At 44.3% G+C, this 16,327-nt stretch overlaps 1 protein-coding gene across 1 annotated transcript in view; it reads left to right on the top strand.

The window, feature by feature from the left end:
* mmp11a (matrix metallopeptidase 11a) overlaps positions 1-3,479 on the top strand; it is an 84,894-nt gene extending 81,415 nt beyond the window's left edge. Inside the window, exon 8 of the mRNA XM_048556511.2 lies at positions 315-3,479. Within this exon, the coding sequence (XP_048412468.1) occupies positions 315-448 (134 nt within the window). The 3' untranslated portion in view covers positions 449-3,479. The remainder of the gene's footprint in view (positions 1-314) is intronic.
* The last annotated feature ends 12,848 nt before the right edge of the window (positions 3,480-16,327 follow it).

The raw sequence follows: 16,327 nt of genomic DNA, 5'->3' as shown, positions 1-16,327 counted from the left end.
TTGTGAGATAACAGTGCTTTTGGCTACCATGCTGCCCCACACTGCGAGCCGTGATTGACCAGATCCCATTATTTCTTCCTTGTTACCCTGTCCTACCATGTGGTTACTGTTGGGAGCACTGAAATCAACTTCCACAAGTGACTGCTAACCTTTATCATGCCTCACCTCTACCTAGACTGCTTCTAAATCCTGGTTTCCTGAGTTAAAGACATCCCCCATATGTTGCTAGCTAGCTTAGCCTTTCACATGGTTCATATGTTAAATCACTGGGGGCTTTCTTCTTCATACTCTAACTCTGACCTCTGTGTTGACAGGTTATGCCTACTTTCTCCGTGGAAGGTATTATTGGAAGTTTGACCCTGTGCAGGTGAAGGTACAGGAAGGATATCCACGGCTGATAGGCCATGATTTCTTTGGATGTGCCTCTTCTCGTCAGTTGTACACATGACTCTGACAGACAGTCAAGACGATGGGAGCTACTGGTGGAGATTCCCAAACTGTGACTTTCCCATCTACCATTCACTGGCTCTTTCTCATTTCCCACTTCCTTTCCTGGAATTTTCTTCTGAACAATAATCCATAATTAGTTTGATTCTTGAGTTGTGGCAAGCTGGAGAAAAATTTGGCACAAGTGAGCCTCTGTTTGGTCCTCTAGAATTAAGGTGACTGAAGACCCTACTTAGGGATAGCTGCCATTCTAACCTAAAACTGTACAATACCAACATGTGGAAAGCCTAAATACAATTCAAAAGAAAGCTAATATTGGACAGATATCTGATTACTTTTTCAGCTTGGCAGAGCCTATTATATTATCTGCATTAGTTGATAGTTTCTAGGCAGGGACTTATTTTGAGGAGGGAAATGCTTTGTCTTTCACGTAAAATCATATCATCAGGTTTGGAGCCTTAGTGTGAGAAATAATTTGACAATGACAGAAACATGAGGTGGGAGTGACCTGGGGCTCAGACCCAGCTGCTGGACAGCCACATTGGGTACTGTGTCTCTATGTATACAATTATCGAGTACACACTCCCACTGAACAAGTGTCTGTCAGATCATCACACTCATTGCTCTGCCTGAAATCAGGCAGCAGAATAGAAAAAGTGATGAGAGATAACAGATTTCCCATTTTTTCTGCTTATCAGCTCTCCTGTATTGACAGGCTTCTTAAAACCACATCATGCAAAGAAGGTGAATTAGAAACTGTTAGCTCAGTGGATAATTCTGCTTCTTTATAGTGCAATTTGCAACATTCATTAGGATGCAGGTTCACTCCCTAGTGTGTGCAGCTGGATGTAGCTTCAACTCACATTTTCTCCATTAGTGAATATACAATTAACTATGACCCACTCCAAGCATTCCCACTTCACAGTTAGAGCACAATTGAGCAGGGATTTGGAGGTGATCCTCATTCAGAATTATTATAGTGCAGCTGAAGACCACTGGCCCATCGTGCCTGCGTCAAGTCTATTATCTAAATTGGTTCTATTATCTAATGCCAATCTCCTACCTTCTCTATGTATCCCTGAACACTTGCTATAAAAACACATTTCATTTCCTGTTGAATACCTCCGTTGAACGTGTTTCCACTTTTCGAGGCAATGCATTACATAACCACACTCCAGTCCTTACTCCCTGTGCTAAACCCCTGCCCTCACTTCATGTGATAAGCCTCTAACTGCATTCCTTGTACTCAGCCCCTGTCCCTATTCCATGTAATAAGCCCTCCCCTCACTACCTGTGCTCAACCCTTGCCCTCATTCCTTGCAAAAAGCTGCTGCCATACTCTCTGTGCTCAGCCCTTGCCCTTACTCTATGTGATAAGTCCTCACTTCCATTCTCAGTCTCTTCCCTTGCTCTGTTCGCAGTGCCTGCCCTGACTCCCTACGCTTAGCCTCTGCTCTGACTCTTTGTGCTCAGCCCCGGACTCAATCCCTGGCTTCAGTTGGCTAAGCCCCTATCTTCACTCTGTGCTGGATTCTACCCTCACTCCCAGCCTTCACACATGCACCATCATATGGGGGTTCTTCAGCAGTGACTAGGACATAATCCCCTCCCAGACCCAGGACCATTAAATCATTACATAATTCCCTACATAAAAAAAAACACTGGATGTCAAAACAAAGACAGATGGAGGCCAATTGTCTAGCGAATCATATTCAGATTAAATCCTGATTGACTCCAGATTGTTTCCGACTGACAGAAGAAGAGCTTCTGTCAAATACCTAGCAACATGTTCAGACTTCTGTGAATTTAATGGGACCTGGATAAAGAATGAGTTAGCATCCCATGTGACACAATGGCCTTTTCTTTTTAACCATGGATATCAGGTCTCCAAAGTAGGAACAAATGGGGATTATAAATGCTGCATTTGCCATCGTGAGAGAAGATCAGCAGTCATTTTGGAGAATTGGCATCCTCCTAACTGATCACCTCCAAGCTTGCTATCCAATTGTTTTTGATGTCAACAGCTCTGGAATCTAGGATAGTGATCAGTTTTTTTTTTCTCCTTTAATCATTAATGAGATGAGGGCATCACTGGCGAGGCAGCATTTATTGCCCATCCTTAATTGCCCAGAGGGCAGTTCAGAGTCAACCACATTGCTGTGAGTCTGGAGTCACATGTAGGCCAGACCCGGTAAGGATGGCAATTTCCTTCCCTAACGGGCATTATGAACCAGATGGGTTTTTCCTGACAATTGACAATGGTTTCATTGTCATCATTAGATTCCTAATTCCTGATATTTTTATTGAATTCAAATTCAACCATCTACTGTGACGGTATTTGAACCTGGACCCCCAGAATGCTATTTGGGTCTCTGGATTAACAGTCCAGCAATAATACCACTAGGCCATCACCTCCACCACATGATGCAGGTTGGCACTGTTGTGGCAGCTCGCAGGCAATCTGAAGGCTCATTGCAGGGTGCTATATAGTTCTACAAAAATGAATGAAATGTGGGCCAGCAGCTCCATTGGAATGGATGGGAAACCCTTCCACTACATCAAGGTTGCCTGAGATTGAAGTTCTATCAATAAGAAATGTATCCTCAAGTTCCAGTGGCATCTAATCCCTATCCCAGCACACCCAAGTCCCTTGCTCTCATGCAAGCTTGCCAGGAGAAATGTGAGTGAGGTGGAGGTCCTCTTTGAGATGGGCTGCCTCTCCAATGGCAAAGGAGCAATGAGATTGCCAACTTGGCCTGAATGGCAAGTACAATTCTGTTGGAAAGCTACTTGTTGACAAAAGCCAGAAAGTAAATGATTGTATCCTACCAGGGTACAGACTGTTTGGAAACAAAGGGGAAGGTGGCTACTAGGAGAATGGAGTGCGTAAAATGTGAAACCTATTCCGATTGACTTTCTGATGGATTGTGCTGAGTCTCAGACCTGACACTCAACAGCATTCTCACCCTCCCAATTTGTCTCTGGACCAACACTTTTTTTTTGTATTTTTTGACAATAAATCATGATTTCTACGTAGTTGTATGTTTTCTTTTAGTTGCAAATCTATTCCTTACTCATTGTGCTCCCAGGATTCAACCTCTTGGAGCTGACACTATGTTCTGTCTTCCAGCATCTGGTAATAAAGTGAGCTGATTCCAAATGGTGTAATACGTGAGGCAGTAATCTCAGGTTTATCACCCCAGCTTGGCAATTATCTACCTAGTTTCCTGCTCCTCATGGCCTAGTTGCCTCTACTGAAATGTGGAGCGTGTGGAGTGGCTCAGTGCAGGAGCGGGTTACTGTCTCTGGTGCAATAGCCAGATCACACTGATTGTTTCAGTTTGTGTGTAGTAAGTCCCATAAAACCACTTGACAATACTGGACACAAATTGATAGAACACTGGTCAATGTGATTGAAGGAATCCTGCATTAATAACCAAAGTTTTCTGCTGTGATTATGGGCTTGGAAAGTCACTAAAGAGGATTCCTGACATGACAATATTTTAACTCTTATTAATGGTATATGGCTGACTTCCTGAGAGAGTTAAGGGGAACATGTCAAGTCAATGTGAAACAGAAAGTTATGTAAATGTTACTTGTCACTTGTCAGCCCAAGGTTGGATACTATCCAGATTTTGTTGCATTTGAACACGGACTGCTTCAGTATCTGAGGAGTCACAAATGGTGCTGAACATTGTTAATCATTGAGAACATCCCCACCTTTGACCTTATGATGGAGGGAAGGTCATTGATGAAGCAGCTGAAGATGGTTGGACCAAGGACACTACCCTGAGGAAATTCTGCAGAGATATCCTGGAGCTGAGCTGACTGACTTCCAACAACCATGACCATCTTCCTTTGTGTTGCATTTTCTTATGGAGGGTCTAGGCCCAAAAAGTCAGCTTTTGTGCTCCTAAGATGCTGCATGGCCTGCTGTGTTCATCCAGCCCCACACTTAGTTATCCATCTTCCTTTATGTCAGATATGACTCCAAACATAAGAGCATTTTCCCCCGATACCCATTGATTCCAGTTTTGCTCGGGCTCCTTGTTGCCACACTTGGTTGAATGCACCCTTGATGTCAAGAGCTGTCACTCTCACCTCGCCTTTGGAATACACCTCTTTTGCCCTGAGACCAGGAGCTGAGTGGTCCTGATGGAACCCAAACTGGGTGTTGCTGTGCAGGCTATTGCTGATCTGTTGCTGCTGGACAGTGCTGTCGATGACAACTTCCTTCATTTTACTGATGATTGAGACTAGACTGATGGGGCGATTGGCCAGGTTGGATCTGTCATGCTTTTTATGTACAGGACATACCTGGGCAATTTTCTACATTGTCAGGTAGATACCAGTGCTGTTACTGTACTGGAACAGCTTGACTAAGGGAGTAACAAGTTCGAGAGCACAGGTCTTCAGTGCTATTGCTGGAATGTTGTCATGGCCCTTAACCTTTGCTGTCTCCAGTCTCCAAACATTTCTTGATATCATGTGGAGTGAATCAAATTATCTGAAGACTAGTATCTGTAATGCTGGGAACCACTGGAGAAGATCAAGATGGAACATCCACTTGGCACTTCTGGCTGAAGATTGCTGTGAAAGCTTCAGGCTTATCTTTTGCACTGATGTGTTGGATTCATCCATCATTGAGGGTGGGCATATTTGTGGAGCCTCTCCCTCCAATGAGTTGTTTAATCATTCACCACCATTCACACCTTCATGTGGCAAGACTGCAGAGCTTAGATCTGAACTGTTGGTTGTGGGATCATTTAGCTCTGTCTATCACTTCTGCTTATGCTCTTTGGCATGCAAGTAGTCCTGTTTGGTAGCTTCACCAGGTTGATATCTCAACTTCAGCTATGCCTGGTGCTGCTCCTGGCATGCCTTCCTGCACTCTCAATTGATTCAGGGTTGATCCTCTGGCTTGATGCCAATGTTTGAGTGGGGTATGTACTGGGCCACTAGGTTACAGACTGTGCTGGAGTACAATTCTGCTGCTGTTGACAGCCCACAGCGCCTCATGCATGCACAGTTTTAAGTTGCCAGATCTGTTCAAAGTCTGGCCCATTTAGTACTGTGATGACCAGGCTATGACCATCACCAATAATAGATCATTTAACCACCACTCCTTGACACTCAATGGTATTACCATTAATGAATCCCCCAGCATCAACATCCTGGGGGTTAGAATTGATCAGAAACTCAACTGGAATTACTACATAAACACAGTGTATGCAAGAGCAGGTCAGAGGCTAGAAATACTGCAGTAAGTAATTTAGCTCCCGACTCCACAAAAGCTGTCCACCATCTACAAGGCACAAGTCAGGAGTGTGATGGAATACTCCCCACTTGCCTGGATGATTGCAGCCCCAACAACACTCAAGAAGCTTGACACCATCCAGGACAAAGCAGCCCACTTGATTGGCATTACATCCACAAGCATACACTCCCTCCACCAACCTGTCGCATCCGTGTGTCCTATCTACAGGATGCACTGCAGAAATTCACCAAAGATCCTCAGACAGCACCTTCCAAACCCACGACCACTTCTATCTAGAAGGACAAGGGCAGCAGATATATGGGAACACCACCACCTCCAAGTTCCCCTCCAAGCCACTCACCATCTTGTCTTGGAAATATATTGCTGTTCCTTCACTGTCGCTGGGTCAAAATCCTGGAATTCCCTCCCTCAAAGCGTTGTGAATCAATCTACAGCAAGTGGACTGCAGCAGCTCAAGAAGATAGCTCACCAGCACCTTATGAGGGGCAACTAGGGATATGCCAGCAGCACACACATCCCACTAATGAATAAATAATAATGAAAAAAAGGGTTTTACACTTATTGAATTTCATTGCTAGTTCTCTGTAGATCAATCCTCTGTCCCATGTTCCTACTCGATTCCTGTCATCCAGCAGGTTTATTTCCCAAAAATGCCTGACCTGAAGTTCCGTGGGACTGGAGGTGGGGACCAGGCCTGATAGTATATATTTGAACTTTCAGTAGGCGATGCGCCACCTAATGGATTGTTAGCACGATTAGAATCCAGGAGTTAAAGGCACAGTGGATGCAGAAAGGATAAGAGCATTTGCGGCGAATAGTGTTTTTTCACACTGGAGAGTTATATATACTTATATTTCTGGGGAACAGTATTAAAACCAGCCACCATTTTAATTTATATTAACGTCCTGGATTGGGAACTTACAAATTGTATGTTAAAATATGGAAATGAAACAACATTTTGATATGTAATAATAAACAAGAAGGATGGTAACAGATTTCAGAAGAACAGAGACAGACTGGTGACATTAGCAAGTGTGTGGCAAATAGGAATTAAAATAGATACATGGGAAATTAACATTTCAGTAGAAAACATGAGGAAAGTCAACATGAACTCAGTGTATAATTTTAAATTGAGTGCAGAATACGATATTCAGACTACATACTCAAATCTTTGAAATTATCAGGACAAATTGCCAGTGTTTTGGCTCTATATTGGATCTTTGGTTTTATAAATAGATTATAAAGTCAAGGAAACTATGTCACATTTAAGTCAGAAAGTTTTTGGTTGAGCAGGATTTAAGCACAAAAATCTAGACTGACCCTAGTGTGTGTGGTGCTGAGAGAGTGCCAGATGAGACATAGAAGGTCCCATTTGACAATTTGAAGGGCAGGGTGTTATCACAATATCCTGGCTAATAGTTATGTCTTGATCAACATCACAAAACAAGAGATTATCTAATCATTTTCACAATGATATTGAGAGTTTGCTGCGTGCAATTTGCTACTATGTTTCCTACAATACATCAGTTATTACACGATAGAAGTATTTAATTGGCTGTAAAGTGTTTCGGGACACCCTGAGATTCTAAAAGGTGCTTTAAAATGCAAGGGTTTCTTTTTTATGTTCAAATTGTGTAGAGACAATAATTGAGCTGCAGCTGAAGTGTCGTGCAGCACAGTTGGGAAGGTTGACAAGGTGTTGAAGAGGGTGAAGTTGAGACTTATTAGAATAATATAAAACAAAATACTGCAGATGCTGGAAATCTGAAAGAAACCAAAAAAAATGCTCAGCAGGATATGTGCAGAGAGAGAGAGAGAGAGAGAGAAAGACAGAGAGACTTTTTATCAGGTGTTCATCAATCCTGCTGAGTATTTCGAATTGAAGAGATGTGTTTCATAAAGGAGTGTGAAATCATCAAAAGACTAAATCTGGAGAGACCGTTTCAATGAGCATTCAGATGATCTGGAGGTGAGATGAGGTAAATGATCTAAATGCACCATCTGAAAGGGATGGTAAAGGCAGATTTTAAAACAAGTTGGATAAGCAATTGAAAGGCAAACATTTTTTGAGCTAATAAAATGTGAGGCTGGATGAACACAGCAGGCCAAGCAGCATCTCAGGAACACAAAAGCTGACGTTTCGGGCCTAGACCCTTCATCAGAGAGGGGGATGGGGGGAGGGAACTGGAATAAATAGGGAGAGAGGGGGAGGCGGACTGAAGATGGAGAGTAAAGAAGATAGGTGGAGAGAGTGTCGGTGGGGAGGTAGGGAGGGGATAGGTCAGTCCAGGGAAGACGGACAGGTCAAAGAGGTGGGATGAGGTTAGTAGGTAGCTGGGGGTGCGGCTTGGGGTGGGAGGAAGGGATGGGTGAGGGGAAGAACCGGTTAGGGAGGCAGAGACAGGTTGGACTGGTTTTGGGATGCAGTGGGTGGGGGGGGGAAGAGCTGGGCTGGTTGTGTGGTGCAGTGGGGGGAGGGGATGAACTGGGCTGGTTTAGGGATGCAGTAGGGGAAGGGGAGATTTTGAAACTGGTGAAGTCCACATTGATACCATATGGCTGCAGGGTTCCCAGGCGGAATATGAGCTGTGTGGAACTAACTAGCTAAATTTACCAGGCAGATAGCATATATGTGATGGATCAATTGGCCTCAATTAGTGCTTCTCATTCTTTGTGGAAAGTGTTCTCGAAGAGAGACCTAAGGGTGCAGATAGATAGTTGCTTGAAAATGGCATCACAGATAGACAGAATTGTGAAGAAGGCATTTGGCGTACTTGCATTTATTGGCCAGAGCATTGAGTTAGAGGAGTTGGGACATCATTTTACATCTGTAAAAGATATTGGTAAGGCCAATCTGGAGTACTGCGCATGATTCTGGTCACCCTGCTATAGGTATGATGTTATTAAACTGTAAAGGATGCAAAAAAGGATCTACAAGGATGTTTCCAAGGCTGGTTTGAGTTATAAGTAGAGGCTGGATAGGCTGGAACTTTTCTCTCTTGAGCATAGGAGGCTGAGGGGTAACCTTATAAAATCATGAAGGGCATAGATAAGGTGAACAGTTAAGGTCTTTTCTACAGGTTAGGGGAGACCACAATTAGATGGCAGATGTTTAAGGTGAGAGGGGAATGATTTAAAAGGCAACTGAGGGGCAACTTTTCACAGAGGGTGGTGCCATATGGAACAAGGTGCCAGAGGAAGTGGTAGAGGTAGGTACAATTACAACATTTAAAAGACATTTGGACAGGTACATAGATAGGAGAGATTTAGAGAGATATGGGCTAAACACAGGGAAATCTGGTCACCATGGATGAGTTAGGACAAAGTGCCTGTTTTTGTGTTATATGCCTCTATGGATTTATGACTCAATGACGAGAAGACAGTTTTGATGCATGGGACGGTTCATGCCACGTGTCCAGTTTACCCAATAAACATTGTGCCCTGGCTGCAGAGTAGGATTAAGTGTCTGAGATAATGGGAACTGCAGATGCTGGAGATTCCAAGATAATAAAATGTGAGGCTGGATGAACACAGCAGGCCAAGCAGCATCTCAGGAGCACAAAAGCTGACGTTTCGGGCCTAGACCCTTCATCAGAGAGGGGGATGGGGGGAGGGAACTGGAATAAATAGGGAGAGAGGGGGAGGCGGACCGAAGATGGAGAGTAAAGAAGATAGGTGGAGAGGGTGTAGGTGGGGAGGTAGGGAGGGGATAGGTCAGTCCAGGGAAGACGGACAGGTCAAGGAGGTGGGATGAGGTTAGTAGGTAGCTGGGGGTGCGGCTTGGGGTGGGAGGAAGGGATGGGTGAGAGGAAGAACCGGTTAGGGAGGCAGAGACAGGTTGGACTGGTTTTGGGATGCAGTGGGTGGGGGGGAAGAGCTGGGCTGGTTGTGTGGTGCAGTGGGGGGAGGGGATGAACTGGGCTGGTTTAGGGATGCAGTGGGGGAAGGGGAGATTTTGAAACTGGTGAAGTCCACATTGATACCATATGGCTGCAGGGTTCCCAGGCGGAATATGAGTTGCTGTTCCTGCAACCTTCGGGTGGCATCATTGTGGCAGTGCAGGAGGCCCATGATGGACATGTCATCAAGAGAATGGGAGGGGGAGTGGAAATGGTTTGCGACTGGGAGGTGCAGTTGTTTGTTGCGAACTGAGCGGAGGTGTTCTGCAAAGCGGTCCACCTCCGCTCAGTTCGCAACAAACAACTGCACCTCCCAGTCGCAAACCATTTCCACTCCCCCTCCCATTCTCTTGATGACATGTCCATCATGGGCCTCCTGCACTGCCACAATGATGCCACCCGAAGGTTGCAGGAACAGCAACTCATATTCCGCCTGGGAACCCTGCAGCCATATGGTATCAATGTGGACTTCACCAGTTTCAAAATCTCCCCTTCCCCCACTGCATCCCTAAACCAGCCCAGTTCATCCCCTCCCCCCACTGCACCACACAACCAGCCCAGCTCTTCCCCCCCACCCACTGCATCCCAAAACCAGTCCAACCTGTCTCTGCCTCCCTAACCGGTTCTTCCTCTCACCCATCCCTTCCTCCCACCCCAAGCCGCACCCCCAGCTACCTACTAACCTCATCCCACCTCCTTGACCTGTCCGTCTTCCCTGGACTGACCTATCCCCTCCCTACCTCCCCACCTACACCCTCTCCACCTATCTTCTTTACTCTCCATCTTCGGTCTGCCTCCCCCTCTCTCCCTATTTATTCCAGCTCCCTCCCCCCATCCCCCTCTCTGATGAAGGGTCTAGGCCCGAAACGTCAGCTTTTGTGTTCCTGAGATGCTGCTTGGCCTGCTGTGTTCATCCAGCCTCAGGATTAAGTGTCTCCTGTCTGGGGACCTGTGCCCATTAAGGATCGCTCCCAGGAATACCCCCATTCTCTCTCTCTCTATCCATATTGCTCACCCTTGTTCCCAATTCCCTTTTCTGGTGTGTCTCAGGCTGGCCCACTGAGACTCCAGTCTGACCTGGTTTTGGGCTCAAGTTCCTCTATTAGCAGGTGACTGCCAGCCGTAGCAATTACAGTTTGGCGTGGCGGGGGCGCGGGCACAGGCTGCTACTGGAACAAGTGCTTTGCTGACTATTTGATTGGCTGACTGCTGTCTGAGGCTATATATCCTCTCAAATTAGGTAGAAGGCCTATCTGAAACCAATAAAAGGCCTGATGCCTGCCAAACAATGGCAGGGTGACCAGATTGCACACTACCTCAGCAGGTGCAAATATTTCTGAAATGTTCAAAAGCAAAGATTTTAAACAGAAAAAGCTTCAATGTAAATCACAACACTAAATGTGAAAACAGAAAATAAAAATTCTTTTACATTTTCGATGTATTCTGACACATTTGACCACTGGAAAAGTGCTGTGAATTATGATTTTTAAAAAAACATTGCACAATGCTAGTCAATTTAAGAGCCAGTAAATGAATAAATGCATTAAAACACAACTCCATTAAAGGACAGCATCTAATAGTGGCCTTTGAAAGTGTCACAATGTTATATGCTTACCTTTCAAAATGTTCCCAATGCCTCAACAGGATTATCCCAGTGGTCTCAGGCTCTCCGAGGAAGTGTGATTCTTTTAAAGCTTACAAAATTCACACAATTTTCATTTTGTCCTTTCAACGGCAACCCTGACATTGGAGGAGGTGTGTGTACATTCTGCATCTAAGAGCTGAAATAACCAAAATGTCAGAGAAAAGTGTATGGGCATTTTCTCAGCAAAAAAAAGTTCAGCAATTCAAAACTAAATTTACACCTCCATAGAGAGGTGGAAATCTTAGTATCATAGAATCCCTACAGTTCAGAAAGACATCGTTTGGCCCCTTGAGTTTGCACCAAGCCTTCAAAGACCACCCCATCCAGACCTAGCACTAGTCCTATCCCCGTAACCCCTCGTTTACCATGGCTAATCCACCTAACCTCCACATCCCAAACACTACAAGGCAATTTAACACGGTTAATCCACCCAACTTGCATATTTTTGGACTGTAGGAGGAAACGAGAACACCTGAAGGAAACCCACACAGACACAGGGACATCATGCAAACTATACACAGTCACCTGAGGCTGCAATCAAACCCAAGTCTCTGGTGCTGTGAGTCAGCAGAGCTGACCACTGAGCCACTGTGCCGCTCCTTGCACAAGAAGGTCTTGCGCTAGAACCAGGATTTTATGATTATGGAGTGTTCGCTTGTTTTTTACAACTGCAATACACTAATCTGCCCCTTATTTTCTGTTCTTCCTGAGAATCACCTTTAATTGCAATCAATGTCTTTGAAACTCTGACCTGTCTATGACAAGAATGAAATATGACCTCCCGTGGCCCATTTATCTTTCAATCCACGGACTGAGGGTACCTGCATTCATGTCAACTGGAGACACACACAAGCCGATGGATGACACCTACACACGTACCAACTGGAGATACACATGTCAATAGGAGATAGCTACACACATGTCGACTAGAGGTACACACATGTCAACTGGAGATGCACACATGTCAACTGGAGACACCTTCATACATGTTGACTGGAGATATCTACATAGAAACATTGAAAACAGGTACAGGAGTAGGCCATTTGCCCCGTTGAGCCTATACCACCATTCAACATGATCATGGATGATCATACAATTTCAGTATCCCGCTCCTGCATTTTGTCCATACGCTTTGACCCATTTAACCGCAAGTGCCATGCTCAGCTCTCTTTTAAATATATCTAACAAACTGGCCCCAATAGCTTTCTGTAGAGAATTCCACAGATTCATAACTCTCTGAGTGAAGAAATTCTTTCTCACCTCAGTCCTGAATGGCTTCCCCCTTATTCTTAGAATGTGACCCCTAGTTTGGGATTTCCCCAACATCGGGAATATGTCACACATATCAGTTGAAGACATACATCGTCAATGGGAGATACGTACACACACATTTAGAAATACCTACACACATGTCAACTGAAGACAGCCACATATACGTTGACTGTAGACACATGTCAACATGAGACACCTAAACACATATCCCCCAGAGATATCTACATGCATGTTGCCTGGAGACACCCACACACATGTTTACTGACGATACCTACACACATATTGACTGGGGATAATCGGAACTGCAGATGCTAGAGAATCCAAGATAACAAAGTGTGAAGCTGGATGAACACAGCAGACCAAGCAGCATTTTAGGTGCAGGAAAACTGACATTTTGGGCCTAGACCTTTTATTAGAAATGTCAGCTTTCCTGCTCCTCTTGATGCAGCTTGGCCTGCTATGTTCACCCAGCTCCACACCTTGCTATATTGACTGGGGATACCCTCACACATGTTTACTGAGATACCTGCCCAAATATTGACTGGAGATACTTACACACATGTTTACTAGAGATACCTACACACATGTTAATTGAAGACACCTACCACTTGTTAACTGGGGTACGCGCACATACATTACAAAGAACAACGAAAATTACAGCACAGGAACAGGCCCTTCGGCCCTCCAAGCCTGCGCTGATCGAGATCCTCTGTCTAAACCTGTCATCTATTTTCTAAGGGTCTGTATCCCTTTGCTCCCTGCCCATCCATGTACCTGTCCAGATACATTTTAAAAGACACTGATGTGTCTGCATCTACCACCTCCGCTGGCAACGTATTCCAGGCACCCACCACCCTCTGTGTAAAGAACTTTCCACGCATATCTCCCCTGACCTTTCCTCTTCTCACTTTGAGCTCATGATCCCTAGTAATGGAGTCCCCCACTCTTGTTATCCACCTTGTCTATACCCCTCGTGATTTTATAGACCTCAGTCAGGTCTCCCGTCAATCTCCGTCTCTGTAATGAAAATAATCCTAATCTACGAGGCCTTTCTTCATAGCTCGTGCCCTTCATACCAGGCAACATCCTGGTGAACCTACTCTGCACCCTCTCCAAAGCATCCATATCCTTTTGTAATGTGGCGACCAGAACTGTACACAGTACTCCAAATGTGGCCGAACCAAAGTCTTAAACAACTGTAACATGACCTGCCAACTCTTGTACTCAATACCCCGTCCGATGAAGGAAAGCATACTGTATGCCTTCTTGACCACTCTATTGACCTGCGTTGCCACCTTCAGGGAACAATGGACCTGAACAGCCAGACATCTCTGAACATCAATTTTCCCAAGGACTTTTCCATTCACTGTATAGTTTGCTCTTGAGTTAGATCTTCCAAAATGAATCACCTTGCATTTGCCCGGATTGAACTCCATCTGCCATTTATCTGCCCAACTCTCCAATCTATCTACATTCTGCTGTAATCTCTGACAGTTCCCTTCATTATCTGCTACTCCACCAATCTTTGTATCATCTGCAAACTTGCTAATCAGACCACCTATACCTTCCTCCAAATCATTTACATATATCACAAACAACAGTGATCCCAGCACAGATCCCTGTGGAACACCACTGGTCACAGGTCTCCAATTTGAGAAACCCCCTTCCACTACTACTCTGTTTCCTGTTGCCTAGCCAGTTTTTTATGACCTTCCCTGCATAAAACCATGTTGTTTATCACTGATAAGCCCATTGTCTTCCAAATGGGAATAGATTCTATCCCTCAGTATCTTCTCCAGCAGCTTCCCTACCACTGACGTCAGGCTCACCAGTCGATAATAACCTGGATTATCCCTGTTACCCTTCTTAAACAAGGGGACAATATTAGCAAGTCTCCAGTTCTCTGGGACCTCACCCATGTCTAAGGATGCTGCAAAGATATCTGTTAAAGCCCCGGATATTTCCTCTCTTGCTTCCCTTAACAACCTGGGATAGATCCCATCCAGACCTGGGGACTTGTCCACCTTAATGCCTTTTAGGATATCCAACACTTCCACCCTTCTTATGCCGACTTGACCTAGAGTAATCAAACATCTATCCCTAACCTTAACATCTGTCGTGTCCCTCTCTTTGGTGAATACTGATGCAAAGTACACGTTAAGAATGTCATCCATTTTCTCTGACTCAACGCATAACTTTGCTTGTTTGTCCTTAAGTGGGCCAATCCTTTCTCTAGTTACCCTTTTGCTCTTTATATATGAATAAAAGGCTTTGGGATATTCCTTAACCATGTTTGCTAAAGATATCTCATGTCCCCTTTTAGCCCTCTTAAGTCCTTGTTTCAGATTCGCCCTACATTCCCGATATTCTTCCAAAGCTTCGTCTGTCTTCAGTCGCCTAGGCCTTATGTATGCTTCCTTTTTCCTCTTAGCTAGTCTCACAATTTCACCTGTCATCCATGGTTCCCTAATCTTGCCATTTCTATCCCTCATTTTCACAGGAATATCTACAGACAGATCGACTGGACATACCTACGCACATGTTTACTGCAAGCACCCACACACATATTGACTGGAGACACCTACATGACTGGAGACACCTACACACTGAACTTACGTTACACTCTTGGCCCTTCCATCCTCCATCATGGACAGGCCTTAGAAGTCAAGATTAGTCAAAATAAAATGCAGGTCAATTAACATTAGATTACCTACAGTGTGGAAATGGGCTGTACATGGTACAGTTTTCCCTATATTTTAAAAAAGTCCAATCTATCAAAACACATTCAAAACTTTTAAATCTCCACAAGTGATTAAGAAGGCATTTAGCACTCTTTCCTTCATCGTTCAGATCTTTGAGTATAGGCGTTGGGACGTCATATTGAGGTCATACAGGAAGTTGGTGAGGCCTCTTCTGGAGTATTACGTACAATTCTAGACACCATGCTATTGGAAGGATTTTGTTAAATTGGAGAGGGCTGAAAAAAGATTTACCAGGATATTGCCAGGATTGGAGGATTTGAATTATAAAATTAGGCTGGACAGGCTGTGACTTTTTTCACTGGAGCATTAGGAGGTTGGGGGGGACGATCTTTTAGAGGTTCACAAAATCATGAGGGGGAATATATAATATGAATAGCTGGGTCTTTTCCCTAGAATGGGCTTTTCAAAACAAGGCTGCATATTTTTAAAGTGAGCGGAGAAAATTTTAAGAAGGGCATGAGGGGCAACATTTTGCACAGAGAGTCGTTCATGTGTGGAATCAGCTGCCAGAGGAAGTGGTGAATGCAGGTACAGTTACAACACTTAAAAAACATTTTTTAGTACATGAATAGGAAAGGTTTGGTGGAATATGGGTGGAACACAGGCAAGTGGGACTAGTTTAGATTGGGAACATCTTGGTGTGGACTAGTTGGACTGAAAGGTCTGTTTCCATAAAATAAAAACAGAAAAACTGCAATCCTGTAAATCAGAAACAACATCAGAAATTGCTGGAAAAGCTCAACAGGTCAATTATCATGTTGTATGACTCTATGACTATGACTCTATGATCATATGCAAGCTCAACAGTTAATAATAATAGGGAAGACAAATGGAATGCTGGTCTTTATTTAAAAGGGAGTAGAATATAAAAATGGGGAAAAGTAAAAACTAAAACCATACAAAGCACTAGTCAGACCATTGCCAGAACGCTGTGAACAGTTTTATTCTCTTATCTAAGGAAAGATATACTGGAATTGGGGCAGTCGAGAGAAGGTTCGCTGGGCTGATCCTGCGCATAGAGGGA

This window comes from Stegostoma tigrinum, chromosome 26, assembly GCF_030684315.1.
Source record: "Stegostoma tigrinum isolate sSteTig4 chromosome 26, sSteTig4.hap1, whole genome shotgun sequence".
Classification (NCBI taxonomy): Eukaryota; Metazoa; Chordata; class Chondrichthyes; order Orectolobiformes; family Stegostomatidae; genus Stegostoma; species Stegostoma tigrinum.
The sequence above is the reverse complement of the archived record's forward strand: the minus strand, read 5'-3'. Positions and strand labels throughout refer to the sequence as shown.